This window comes from Pogona vitticeps, chromosome 5 (assembly GCF_051106095.1).
Source record: "Pogona vitticeps strain Pit_001003342236 chromosome 5, PviZW2.1, whole genome shotgun sequence".
Classification (NCBI taxonomy): domain Eukaryota; kingdom Metazoa; phylum Chordata; class Lepidosauria; order Squamata; family Agamidae; genus Pogona; species Pogona vitticeps.
The window spans coordinates 144,862,789-144,876,515 of record NC_135787.1 but is presented as its reverse complement, the minus strand read 5'-3'; the positions used below and the strand labels follow the sequence as shown (position 1 = coordinate 144,876,515).

Sequence of the window (13,727 nt, the reverse complement as noted above, 5' to 3'; positions counted from 1 at the left end):
TTGTTTTCTATACAATATTTTTATTCATGGAACTCAAAGCAACATAGTTATTGTCTTCAATTTGCTTGGGAATGCAGTCCATTTTTGGATTTAGCCGTGCAAAATCTATTGGCGATTCTTTTGTCCAGCAGCAGCTTAACCATATGACTCCAGCACATCAGAAGCAGAGATAAGTAACAGTTGTTTTTAAAATCTGCCCTATGCAACAAGTGTTTTTTCCAGTTTAAGTTAACAAATGCATATAAAATGAGCCAACAGTACTTTTTCTAAATATTCATAGCTGAATCTCACATAAGTGTCATGAAACAACATTAACAAGAAAAGTGACTCTCACAGGCAATGTTTTATATATAAAGTAGAAACCCATTCTATTTAAAGAAAGATGGAAACACAACTGTATTTAAACTATGAAAATAATCTTTATTTTAAAACACTGAATGAATGAAATGTCACATACTGAATGTAACACACAAGTGCACGCACTCACATATACATCTCCTTTGGAACTCTAGTATGAAGTTGCTTCACTGAATTGTAGCTAATTTTTTATCAAACAGTTCCATCTTCAGTCTTTAAAAGAACAGGCATGTGTTATATATCTTTTGACTGATCATCATCTTCAAGCTTCCTGATTTCATTTTTCAAGCAATTTATAGTTTCTCGACTTGCTTTTAACCTTTCTTTAAGTTCAGCTATCTCAAAACTGGTTTTCTTCTTAGCAGCTTCCAGCTTCTCACGAGTTTTCACCTCTACATTGGCAACTGGGAATAAGAAAAATACTTACTGTTTATTAATAAGCCATCATTACTCCACTGTGTATTTGAATATTTAAAAAGAGAAAAGGAGTCCAATTTGATCTGCTACATGTCCTCAGTGGATGTTCAGAAGTTATTTAAAAATATTGTTTCCTATCACGCTATTTCTAAAGTAACATTTAAGTCTAGCTGCAACACTGGCACCATATGTTAGGAACATAGAAAATGATGTCATTGAGACTGGGTACAATAGCATTTTGTAATACATTATCTTTCACATGAGAGAGAAATACGCAATATGCTGCCATCATTTTCTTAGGTTCTATTTCAGAATTTCACCGCATTCCAAACCAAACTCTGTAAGTTTACTGCTCTTGATCTGAAATATCTGTAGGAATCAGAATGGCTCTTTGTGTATAAACAATAACAATAGTAAGATAGAAATAAATTTAAAATTTTTAAAAAATAAAAATAAAATTCTATTTTCCCCCACTTCACTTATAATGGCTGCATTCAATACTTACACTCTGTTTCATGCTTATAAGCCCCAAGTGTTAACTGACGGGATGTAGTCAGCAATTGCTGCATCATAGCAGTAGGATCCTGAAAAATCTAATAAAGAAAATGTATTGAATGTCTGTTCTTTGCTCAGATAAGTAGCTTTTGCATAATACTATACTCTCTTACCATCTCATCATAAAATTCTGAAACTACAGTCTTCTTCCCCAACATTGCATTCGTGTCAGATTGAAACAGCTTCAGCAAGTGATACAGGGTTACCTGTGCAAGACAAGAATCTTGTTTACTACATAAATATGTAGACCATTAAACTGTGTAGCAACAAAAACTAAAGATTTTAACTTTACCATTTCACACCAGTATAACATCTGTAATATTAAAATAACATTTATCAAGGACAGAATTTATTATGCAGTGGTGCCTCGCTTAACGACCGCACCATACAACGACGAAATCGCATAGCGATCCCTTTTTTGGGATCGCTAATGCGATCGCTCAACGACGCTTAGATAGGGCGAAACTCACTTTGCGACGATCGGTAAGCGTTTCGCTTACCGATTTTCGCAAAACGAAGCCCCGACGATCAGCTGTTCGGCGGCCAAAACGGCCACCGGAAGCCCCGAAATGGCCGCGCGCAGCATTTTTGCGCCCTCCCCTCGCTTAACGAGGGCATGAAAATGGCTGCTGGCCATAGGAAGCATCGCTGAACAGTGAGTTTTCGGCCCATTTGGAATGCATTAAACGATGTTTAATGTGTTCCAATGGGTTTTTTTGATCCATTCAGCGATGTTTCGCTATAGCGAAGGTTAATCCAGAACGGATTAACCTCGCTATGTGAGGCACCACTGTATCTGGTTATAACGAAATGAATATCCACTGAATTACAGGCCATCTGAAGTGGAATTGTACCAGTGACCTTCATTTTCTATGCTTGCGCTTGCAATATGAAATATAGTACTTTCTTCATGGAATAAAAAACAAATGCAGATGTACACCCCCAACAAAATCTTAGGCATATTTCCTCAAACATAAGAATCACTATGTTACTCCATGGGGATTATTCCCTAACAAGTGTGTACAGAACTGCATGTATGGCTATCTATCAGAACAGGCAAGGTGACATGGATCAACTTCTGCACATGGACAAGGATGCCACACTTTTCTCCAATTGTACTTGATCCAACAAAATGATGCACCCAACCAAGTTTGTCTTCCAAAACTCCACTTAACCTACACTCCTGATACCATGTCACTTTCATAATTCCCTACATGGATGAATCATTAGCAAACACATTGCTTACTTTATAGGTGCAATCGATAGTTTGTTCTATTGCACCTATAGTTTGTTCTTTGTATTGGAAATAATACAGCTGAAGTGGTATCCTGTACTGTCAATCAGTTTCTCTTATTATCTTTAAGCAAGTCCTGCAAGCATTATTTTTGCTCACATATTTTTCCAGTTTTTAAATGCAGTTTTAAATTAGAGAGATTAGTTCATGCTGCTGGGTTCAACTTATTTAAAAACTAACTTGTTTAAATGTTCCAAAACTTTTCTAGAAATAATATATGTATCATCACCACTCAAGCACTCATACTGTGGTGTGGCCTAAAGCACTGAATAGATCAGACCTGGGCAAAGTGCAGCCCGAGGGCCACATGTGGCCCGCGAGCCACTCCTGTCCGGCCCGCGGACAGTTTTGAACATCAAAACAATTTGTAGCTTTTTGTCTAAAGTTGATCAGTTGCTTATCTTTAGCATACTGAAAAAAAACTCTTTAGTATTTGTGAAGATTAACAAGTTTAAAATAAAAACAATCATAACATCACTGTTTCATTTTATTTTTAAGTAAAGTTGGTTCGGCCCCCTAACACAGTTCAGATTTTTAATGTGGCCCCCCTATATAAATTAATTGCCCACCCCTGGGATAGATAATGGGTTGGATTTACAAGGGGCTGAAATCCTGCACAGACAACTGCTGAAGAAGGTTACTTTTAACAATTCTCTTCTTCCTCCATGCCACCACCCACACAATTATAGAAGTCCCCCAACCATTCAAAACAGCTTTCCGGAGGAAGGAAGAGTACACAACAATCCTTCTGTTCAAGAAACTTTGGCTCAAACTTTGAAGAAAAAATATACTCACATAAGCACAGTATTTAGAAAGCTAAGATTCCTTTTATAAACCAAATAAGCATATGTATACCAGTAGTGACAAACAGGTGAACTAAAACAGGTTCACTGGCTTATTCCTTTACTAGTGCTTTAAAATGAAATTTTTCAATAAGTCCCAAAGCAGCATTACAGAGGAAATCACATTATCACACTCCAAATGATTCTAGCAAAGCTATAAGGGCAGAAAAGCTGCAGCCAATACCAGACAGTGTGGTTTCTTCAGTATAACTCGATATGCAAAGCTGACATTGTGCTGGAAGGAATACTCACAGGTCTTTCATTAGGGTCGATAAAAAATATTTTGATGATAATTTCAAATTCACCCCAGCCTGTTTCAGTTATTTCATATGGAGGTTTAGTTACAACTAAAACAGAAACAGAAAAAGAAAAAATGTAGCCCTTTTAAAGCAATCAAGATGCTGCATCTACTAAAAACATTTAAACCATACCTCTCAATGGATTTCCATAGCTTTCATGTAACTTAAACTGGATTTTCTTTACATATGCAGACATATCCTAGAACAAATATAATGGATAGATACATTTAGTACTATATTCTGCACTGTTTAACGGTTCTCGCCTAGTCCCTTAAAGAACAGCCTGCCAGATTTATTTGGAGTGTTTACGATGCTGTCTCTTAACATTTGTGTTATCACTAATTAAATTTCTCCCAGACATATTTTCCAAAACTAGTACCTAATATTGAATATATTTACTAAGAACTGAAGTGTATTCCATGTAAAATAATTTTTAGACTGCAGTTTTCTGGTTTTCAACTAGCTAGTTGCTTTAGATCACAATTTTTCCTAAGGTATCTCTTTTTTTCTTCTAAAATGGGAATTTCGTTTACTTTATTGTACAATTTCTGTTTCTGAAAAGTGCACATATACTTAACCTAGTAAAATACAAAGAGCAAACTATATGTTCAGAAACCATTCTAGCATATATATTATATCTTTCTGAGATCCTTTTTGCTTACCTCATTTCTGTAAGGCTTAACATAAACTGTCCATTGATGAGTGTGACCATCTTCTTCTCGTTTCTTCCCAAAATAGCGTGCAACATTCCCATAAACTATAGGTTTTACAATAGTTACACCCTTCAAAAAAGTTTTTTAAAAAAGGCATATGAGTAATTGAGAAACTTGTCACTTTTCAAAGAAGCATATTTTCTAGCACCCCACTGGCAGTTAGTAGCATTGTTTATCCTACTACATTTGTCTGTATAGACACATACAGCATAAGCATACAGTTCCTCCTTTTTGAGAGAGATATAATAGAGTAATTGAGACAAGAGTGGTTTCTTTCTTCGGTATTAGAAGCATTAGAAAAGGGAAATATATAGTAAATATCCTAAGAATTCCATGGCATTTGTAATGTAAACTTGGAAATCTCGTTGCAATTCTTATTATTCAGATTTTTCAGTTGTATGAGGTTTTGCATTGTGTTGCTTGTAACTGAATATTTGGTTTTCACAAATCAACACATAAGATCCTAGATGTGTTCTTTTTTTTCAGGAATTCAAAGCTGTCTAAATCTAAATAAGAGCTTGAATCAAGATTTAGCCAAAGTACGTAAATCTACTAAAATCAATAAAATTTAAGTTAATCATGGCTAACTTCTGTCACAGTGATTTCAATAGTTTTATTAAGTATAATTGTGTATAGATCCAAGCCCAAACTATTCATTTTTTCCTTAAATTCTATTTAGAATACAGTACATCCAGATACAGTTTCCTTAATTCACCCAAGTACACATTTGATTTTCCCTTAAAAAAGTTAGTTCCAAAATAAAACATTGGCATAAATCGTACTGTTTACATATGGCAGTGTAAGCAGAACTGCATAAATCACATTGCTACTAGGTTAAGGAGTTGACATTGGTATTCCTTGCTGTTCTTGGCATTTGACTAGAGTGAACCTTTGGTCTAGATGGGCAGGTAGAAATCCAATAAAATAAATAAATAAATAAAATTGACTAGGATGAGCATGGCAAAAACGTTTTCTTTTCAGGAGCCTGTACTGTTTTCATTTGCTTCCTGAATGAAACCGGGTGCAACATCATGTCTGATGAGTGGAGAAGCTTGTATTGAACACCGTTTTGTCTTTTTTGCCCCATTGCCACAGAAGGGATTTGAGACTTTGATTATATGAACGAGGATTTGGGCTGGAAGACGTGCAACTCCCTCAGGAGCCTCCCTTGAGCTTAATAAGGCTGGCTGACTACCAAGGCAGGAAGGAGGCAGAGGGACGACAGTCCCACCTGAGGAAGAGGTCTCATTGCCACAAAGGGTCACTCTATGCAGGTAGAATGGGAGAGAAGAGGGGGGTGGGCCTTGCCACTTTCCCCCATACAAAGCCGCAACCCTCGCGCCGAGCGGCAATCCTATGCCATCCCTCTCCGTCTCCAGCGGAGCCCGGCACCTCCTCCTCGTCCTCCTCCTCCCTCCCAAGTTCATGAAACACAACGGGACGCCGTGGCGCGCGTGCGCGTGCTCCGACCTGTCCTGCCCCCACACCCCCCACCTCCCGGGCAGTGGCGGCGGCGGCGGCGGCGGCGGCCTCCTGACTTACCTTCACTCTCCCTCCAGAGTCAGGCCCGAACTCAGCCATTCTTTTGAACATATTGCACCGGAAGGGAAGGCTCTTCGCGCCGCTCTAGAGCAGCCAAACCGAGCTAGGGCACGAACTCCCCACCCCCATGTGCCCGCTCGCCTCAAGAGGCGACTGGTGAGAGGACAGGGGAGAAGTGGGGGTGGGAAGAAGAACGGCTCGTTTCTTCCCACCGACCCTTCGACTCTCAGCGGCGCGCATCAAACCTCCCTCCCTCTGCGCGCGCACACACAGCTACACACAGCTACACACACACACATATACAAACAGAGAGACAACCGGCCGTTTTGCTCACAATAGCTTCCGGGTGAGAGGGACTCTCAAGTTTGGCGCGACTTCAGGCCTGGTGCTTCCCTTCCTCTTTCTCTCTCTCCCTCACTCCCGTCACAGACGCGAGTTCCTCAGGGATAACGAGTGGGCTTCCTGCGGCCTCGTGAACCGGAGGCGAAAAGGAGACAGGACGGGTGTGTTTGTTGCTGGCGGGTCATGCAGCTCACGGCCTCGGAGGCAGAGGGCGACCCGCGGGGAGCCTTTGGGCCTCCAGCGGTTTGGACTTAGGGCTCCCTGAAGCCCCAACTTGCCTGGCTGGTGCTGCCGGATTGTCGTTCAAATAGACTGGCCGCCGGTGGACGCTCCCTCGCACGGCTATTTTGGTAGGGGGGTGGGGATTCATAAACCGCCTTGGGTTATTGCCACCCCGTGCATACCTTCTGAGAAAATAGGGTTAGTATTGGTTTACACGCTGTTTCCATTGTTGATGCGCACAACACAAGCTCTTAAAGGTTACACCACTAAGCAATCCTGTTTCACTTTCTAAATATGTCCAATCGTTTTCTAAGCAATCACCCAGTTTGAGACTGTAGTACAGTACTCCCTGGTTTATTAGCAGTTTGACTCCATGTGCGGTTAATTGGTAGTATGGTTCCGAATTCGAGACCTCCACTGACAAGAATGTTGTTTAGTCGTGTCCGACTCTTCGTGACCCCATGGACCAGAGCACGCCAGGCCCTCCTGGCTTCCACTGCCTCCCGGAGTTGGGTCAAATTCATGTTGGTCGCTTCGATGACACTGTCCATCCATCTCGTCCTCTGTCGTTCCCTTGGGATAAACTCAATAAAGCAAGGAATTGGAGCTCCAGTCGTGAATGACTTTTTTTTCCCCCAAGGGAAGACCAGTTCCATAACATAATCCATGGGTTTGAAATGGTAGAGCAGTAGGTATCTTAATGCCCGTTTTTCCTTATTAATACAGAAAGACACCTTAAAATCTAACAGGTTTTATTTGGCATATTTGTTAATCTCTAAACTGCTACAAGAATTCTTGGCAATTTTTGCTTCAACAGATTAACAGTTTATATCGTCAGGTTATTTGTAATCTGCAGAAATCCAATGAATACAGTAAATGACTCCCAAAAGGTCCTGTTATTTTTCTGCTCAGGTCTCACAAACTAAAAGCAAGTTCCCTCTTGGGAGTCAATACATCTTACATGCAAACCTATTTTCTTAGGTCTTCTTGTGCTATGAATTACCAAAGATAGCCCTAATTTAGCTTCTAAGAAGAGCTCCCACTTCATTTGATCTAGAATGTATTTATTTGTCTCTGACAGTCTGCTTTACCCATGAAAGTCCTCCGTCAACCATATTTCAGCTGAGTCCTTTTTTCTTGTTTTCTTCGCTACTTTTTAATTTTCTCTCACATCCTTACATAGTCTCAGGAACACATTAGTACTGGGGCAGACCAGATTCTAGCTAAGACAAATAGTATGAGTGAAGATAAGCAATTTTGTTAGCTGCACACGGAGTTCTATTTATCTTCCCATCAAGAAGATACCTTAATCCAGTGGTTCTTAACGTGGGCGATAATGCCCCCTAGGGGGCGATTTCATTTTTCAGGGCAGCAGTAGAACGAAAAGGGGCGGTGTGGGGGCGCTGGAGCAGAAGGGGGGCGGTAGGGGGGCGCTGGAGCAAGCCAAACCTGTGAAGATGGCTACAGCCTTTTTACAGTGTGCATGAATATATATTTTCCTCCAGTCTTAATTTAGTTTCAGAGTTTTTGTCTTGAAAGTTTTAGTTCCTGCATTGCAGTTTGTTTTTATGCCCTTTTTTATATTTCTTTTTGCGTCTTAAAATTCGCTTGCAACTAAATCATTAAATGTTACTTTTTGGGGGCATTTCATTTTCTTGGAATTGAATTTTGTTTTCAGGGGTCATTGGATTTAAGTGTAATAAATAAATAAATAAATAAATAAATAAATAAATAAATAAATAAATAAATAAATAAGTTGTTTTATCTTATTGTATTTTATCTTTATTGTATTTTATCTTTGTTGTTGGCCGCCTAGAGTAGTCCACCGCGACTAGATAGGCAGGATATAAATAAAATAAAATAAAATAAAATAAAATAAATAAATAAAAAGATATCATCACCGCGGGGAGGGGGGGCGATGATAACTTCCTCAATGGCTCAAGGGGGCGTTTCTTTCAAAAAGGTTAAGAACCACTGCCTTAATCCAATCTTCTCCAACCTAGCACCTTCCAACAGTCCCAATCAGTACAAACAGGACTTGTATCTGGGGATATTGGGAGTTTGTCAGAACATCTGGTAGGTATCAGATGTTGACAGCAATTCCCATCATACGCTTACAGTTACCTAATGAAAAAGTTTAATAATTGCAAATATGATAGATTCAACAGTGTACAACATACTTGTTATGATAATGCAACTCAGCAGCTTTAAGGAAAATATTTAATTTTAAATTATTTATCTGCCCATTACAGTGGAACCTCTACTTACGAACTTAATCCGTCCCATAAGATGTTCATTAGTTGAAACGTTCATAAGTAGAAGCAAAATTTCCCATAGGAATGGATTGAAAACCATTTAATCCGTATCTGCTGTTTTTCGTTCTTAAATTGAGGCACTGTTCTTAAGTCGAAGCATTAGTTCCCATAGGAACTAATGCAAAGCTGGTTAATTGTTCCTCTACCACTAGGGGGAGAATTTTTCTTCTTTTGACCTAAGATGAACTTAGGTCAAAAAAAGGGCAGCAAAGGAGGGAGGGAACACCTTTAAACAGAACACCTTTTTAAAAAGCCACAGAATCCAACAAGCATTATTCCAGCACAGAACTCCTAATCACAAAAAGAGAGCATTGGGGTGGGTGGGTTTAGACACTTGAGTCTAAACTCCATTTTAAAACCTGCTTGCACCAACAATCAACAACCATTATTCTAGCATGGAACTCCTCATCATAAAAAAAGAGCCGGGGGGGGGGGGGGGAAGAGAGACTTGAGTCTAAATGCTATTTTAAAGCCTGCTTGCCTGCATCTACAACCACCACAGCCCCTCACAGAATATTTTCTGATTTTAAAACAGACTTTAGAGCCACATTTTAACCGCATACATTTTAAAACTAAAATCTACACTGCAAGACCCATCAGAGCACAGAAACATAACACCCCACCTAGCCTTGCCCCCCCACCAAGCTGTAAAAAAACTGTACAGTACAGTAAATACAGTGTACTCACCCAGAACAGGCAGTCTCTGTGTTTTAAAAAAGTCAAAAATCCAAAAATAAAAGCAAAAAAAAAGTCTGTACAGTACCAGGCAATCTGAAGTTTCTTTCAGTATCCACACACTCTAACCACGGGGACGAGCGATGTAGCAGGCAAGCAGCCTCTTTGCTGGCGGACGGTTAACTGAAAGTTCAAATTTCCCACCTTCCCCACGTTTTTTCTGTTCTTAAGCAGAAATGTTCGTAGGTAGGGACATTTGTAAGTAGAGGTTCCACTGTAATTGTTTGAATTCCAATATGATCAACTTCTGCCTGGAGCGTATCAGTTCCTTCAGGCAAAAATGCTGAAAGACCCTATAGTCTGTGGGCCAAAGGCCTAACTAATGGCTCTAGTTGTATAATCTGGAGTGAATAAGCAAAGTTAAGAAAAAAAATTCAGCTGGTTCAGTCGTAGTCCAAATCAGCAGAGAGCAGAAACAAAATAGCACGAGGTGACTATTCTGAGGGAAATGTATGTAGAATAGTTACAATGTTTGATGGCTCTAAACTGCAGAAGTGAGATTTTTTATACTTCTTGGACTTTAGCCCCCAGAATTGAGGAATTCCCTCAACCAGAATTCTGGAAGGTTTAATTTTTAAAAATAGGAAGTTTCAACACGTGTTTGCTAGTATTTACAGCTGGTTCATTAAGACTCCAGTAATCATCTATGGAGAAGACAGGGGAAATTGGTGGGTCAGGCAAGCTCTGTAAGAGTGGCAAGGGAAAGGGTCAGCTGATGAGGCACCCTCTGCAGTTTGATAATCAGAGAATAATCTTCAGAGACTAACTCCCTGCAGCTTTGATTTCTTGATTAAAGGCCCCAAAATTATGGCTGGAGGAATTCCTGCTGAATTCTGCAGGCTGAATTGAAAGAAATACAAAAACTTATGCTTACTTAGCAGAAGCCATTGAAAAAACTGGCCTCTATCACCAATCTACGCAGATACAAATTGCTATATGTTCTTATCTCTCAATCTCCAAGATTTGTACTGTAACTTGTCAAATAAGAACTTCATATTTCACTCCCTTATTGCATAACTACCACAGTACACTTCAATCATATCCAATAAAAAATCATATTCACATCAAAAGAATGCAAAGAAGATTTCAGTTTTTATTAAAATTCACTTTATTTTTCTCCAATACAAGGAAACTCCTTTTGCAGTTTAATGACCAATAAATGGCTGGGCAGCCAAATCCTAACAGTCACCTAAAGACTGGAAAGAAAGGTAATTAATATAATCAAAGAATTTAAAAGTATAGAAGTCAAATGTATTTTGATAAGCCAAATGTAGAAACAGATTTGCATTTTTGTTTTTTTTTAAACCACATAAATGCAACAGGTCATCCTCTTACCTTTTGAAGATATTTAAGTGTGCAGAAACTCAACACTATCAAGATGTTCTTTATGCCACCATGTATCGGAATGCTAGTACTGATTTTAAATGAATAGCTTTATGTTCACTAGTGATTTCAAACACTAATGAATATAAAAGTATCATGTAGCAACAGTGCTTACGATATGCAAAATACAATGCTTTGTTTGAATGTACGCATTTGGGTAAAATGTAACAGCAAAATCCAAACTAAGATAACGTAAAAAGTTTAAGCTTGTTCCACAGGCACTGGAAAAAAATACTGACAAAAATAAAATTTAAATCTTTTAATTTGCAATGATTAGATTTAATAAATTCTATTAAATTCAGAACATCACCTAAAAACAAGGAACACTTAAAATTATTATTTAATAAATTTATATATGACTTAGCTATCTAAAATGGTATACGCAGATATTATGCTGGACTCATCAACACAGAGTGCAAGATTACTGGTGGTATAACAGCATTTGGTCCAGGTTCATTTCCAGGGAAAACAACTGTGAACAACTAGAAAGGGAAACTTGCAGCCCCAGCACTCTATACTGCCTTCAACTTCATACAATTCTTTGGATACTGCAGGTTCCTTGCTTGCTCTCTGAACCACAGCACTGGAAATTGCTACATTGTCTTTGTGTTTTCATGTGTGTGTATGTCCATGTGAACAAATATGACAAAAGTAGTAATAAAGGACTGCATGACACTAAGATGTGTGCTTTCCTGCATACAGCTGCTTTTGGCACTGGTTCTCCACACCAGCAGTTGGAATTGCATTCCACTCCCAAATCCAAAAGTCAGTGGTCCTTCACAGAAAAAAAAAGGTCCTCTGTGTGTAGCATGCTACTTTCACTGGTCAGAACTCTGCTGCTTTACACAACTGTATAAGGGCACTCATATAAATGATCTGATCTGTTTTCTGGGCTGTCTGCTGCACACCTGGGTTTCTCTAATTCCACAATTAACTACATGCCTGGTCATGCACTTAAGAATGCAATGGGCATCCTGAGAAATAGAAGTAGCCATTGCATGTGTGGGAAAGAGAGGTTACTTACCTGTAACCATAGTTCTTCGAGTGGTCCTCTGTGAATCCACACAAATAGGTTTTATTGCGCCTGCACAGGACTCCTCGGAATGTTCTAGAGCAGCGGTCCCCAAGTTTTTGGGACCGCGGACCGGCTGAGCCTCTGAGAAAGGTGGGGGGCCCCTGCATGTGTGCGCACTCTGTCAGGCACATGTGCAAAGCGGTGGGGGAGCGCCCGCCCACCAGCACCAGCATGAGCACTCCCCCACCCCTTCACGCATGTGCAGGGGCGCCTGCCTGCCCGAGTGCTTCCCCATCCCATCACGCATGCACAGGACTGCCTGCACACTCGCCCACCCCTTCGCTTTGGCATAGGTGCAAGCATGAAGGGGTGGGGGAGCGCTAACGCCAGCACTGGTGTACGCGCATGTGCACAAAACAGCTGTGGGGAGGGGAGTGCATGCGGGGGAGGTCTGTCTTCGCAACACGGCCCGGCTCAGGCCATGGACCGGCACCGGGGGTTGGCGACCTCTGTTCTAGAGCTTTAAAACGTGATTAGTAGGACATTCCCTCATGGTGCGCATGCTCCGCCTGCCCAAAATGCCTCCATTCTGAAATGTCCGCCGCTGTCAAAGCTCTGACTATAACAAAGAGCTCAAGACACACAGTGACGGACAGCAGGGAGGATGGGCAGGATGTGTGGATTCACAGAGGATCACTCGAAGAACCATGGTTACAGGTAAGTAACCTCTCTTTCTTCTTCGTGGCCTCTGTGAATGCACACAAATGGATGACTAGCAAGCTCACTCACTGCAAGGAGGGCCGCCACGTCAACAACAAAGTCAGCACAGCCCTTCCAAAACTTGCTTCCTTCTTGGCCCTGACGTCAAGACTGTAATGCGTCACAAAAGCCAAGGGTGTAGAACAAGTGGCCGTTCAACAGATGTCATGGACCTCAATGCCATGCAACCAGGCTGTAGAAGTTGCCATAGCTCTCATGGAGTGCCCCTTTAGCACCTCTGGCAGAGTCTTGCCGGCCAAGTCATAAGCTAAAGTAATATTTATTTATTTATTTATTTATTTATTTATTTATTTATTTATTTATTTATTTGATTAATATCCCGCCCATCTGGTCTGGTCGACCACTCTGGGCGGCTTCCAATAAGGTGTATAATAGCAGAGACAATTCACCTTGAGACTGTCTGCGAAGAGGCAGGAGAGCCTTTTCGTGGGCCATGGAAGCACACAAAGACTCTGGGAGAAGTGCAAAATTCCTTAGTCCTAGAAATATAAAATGCTAAGGCACAACGAACACTGAAGGAGTGGAGCATGCGCTCAAGATTAAAAGAGGGAGTTGGAAACAACGTTGTAAGGATTAAAGGTTGATTAACATGAAAATCTGAAATCACTTTGGGGAGAAAGGATACATGTGGATATAACACAACCTTGTCTGGATAAAATTGAATATAAGGGGCATCAGCTCAAAGAGCGGACAGGTGGCTTGCTCAACACACAGAGATTATAGCCACAAGGAAATAAGTTTGAGATGCGCAGAGGCCATGGGCTCAAACGGATGACAAGTGAGTGTACTGAGAACAACTTGGAGAGACCACTGAGGGAGTGGAGGTCATATAGGTGGCCAAATATTTCATAAACCTCTCCTAAATTTTTTTCAAGGTAGGATGAGAAAATAAACGAAAGGCCTCAGACCCCGCAGG

General features: G+C 40.5%; 1 protein-coding gene and 1 long non-coding RNA gene across 2 annotated transcripts; both read right to left on the bottom strand.

Annotated features, from left to right (window-relative positions):
* Positions 1-6,367, bottom strand: YEATS4 (YEATS domain containing 4). The gene is made up of 7 exons (XM_020786062.3): positions 6,020-6,367; positions 4,427-4,546; positions 3,897-3,963; positions 3,718-3,812; positions 1,443-1,535; positions 1,280-1,367; positions 1-761 (listed from the first exon to the last, which is right to left on the bottom strand). The coding sequence occupies exons 1-7, from the start codon at positions 6,068-6,070 to the stop codon at positions 592-594; spliced, it is 684 nt and encodes a 227-aa protein (XP_020641721.1). The 5' UTR covers positions 6,071-6,367; the 3' UTR covers positions 1-591.
* A 1,414-nt stretch (positions 6,368-7,781) lies between these two features.
* Positions 7,782-8,699, bottom strand: LOC144583335 (uncharacterized). The gene is made up of 2 exons (XR_013537075.1): positions 8,562-8,699; positions 7,782-7,888 (listed from the first exon to the last, which is right to left on the bottom strand). It is a non-coding gene; the product is annotated as an uncharacterized LOC144583335 (long non-coding RNA).
* Positions 8,700-13,727: the final 5,028 nt, after the last annotated feature.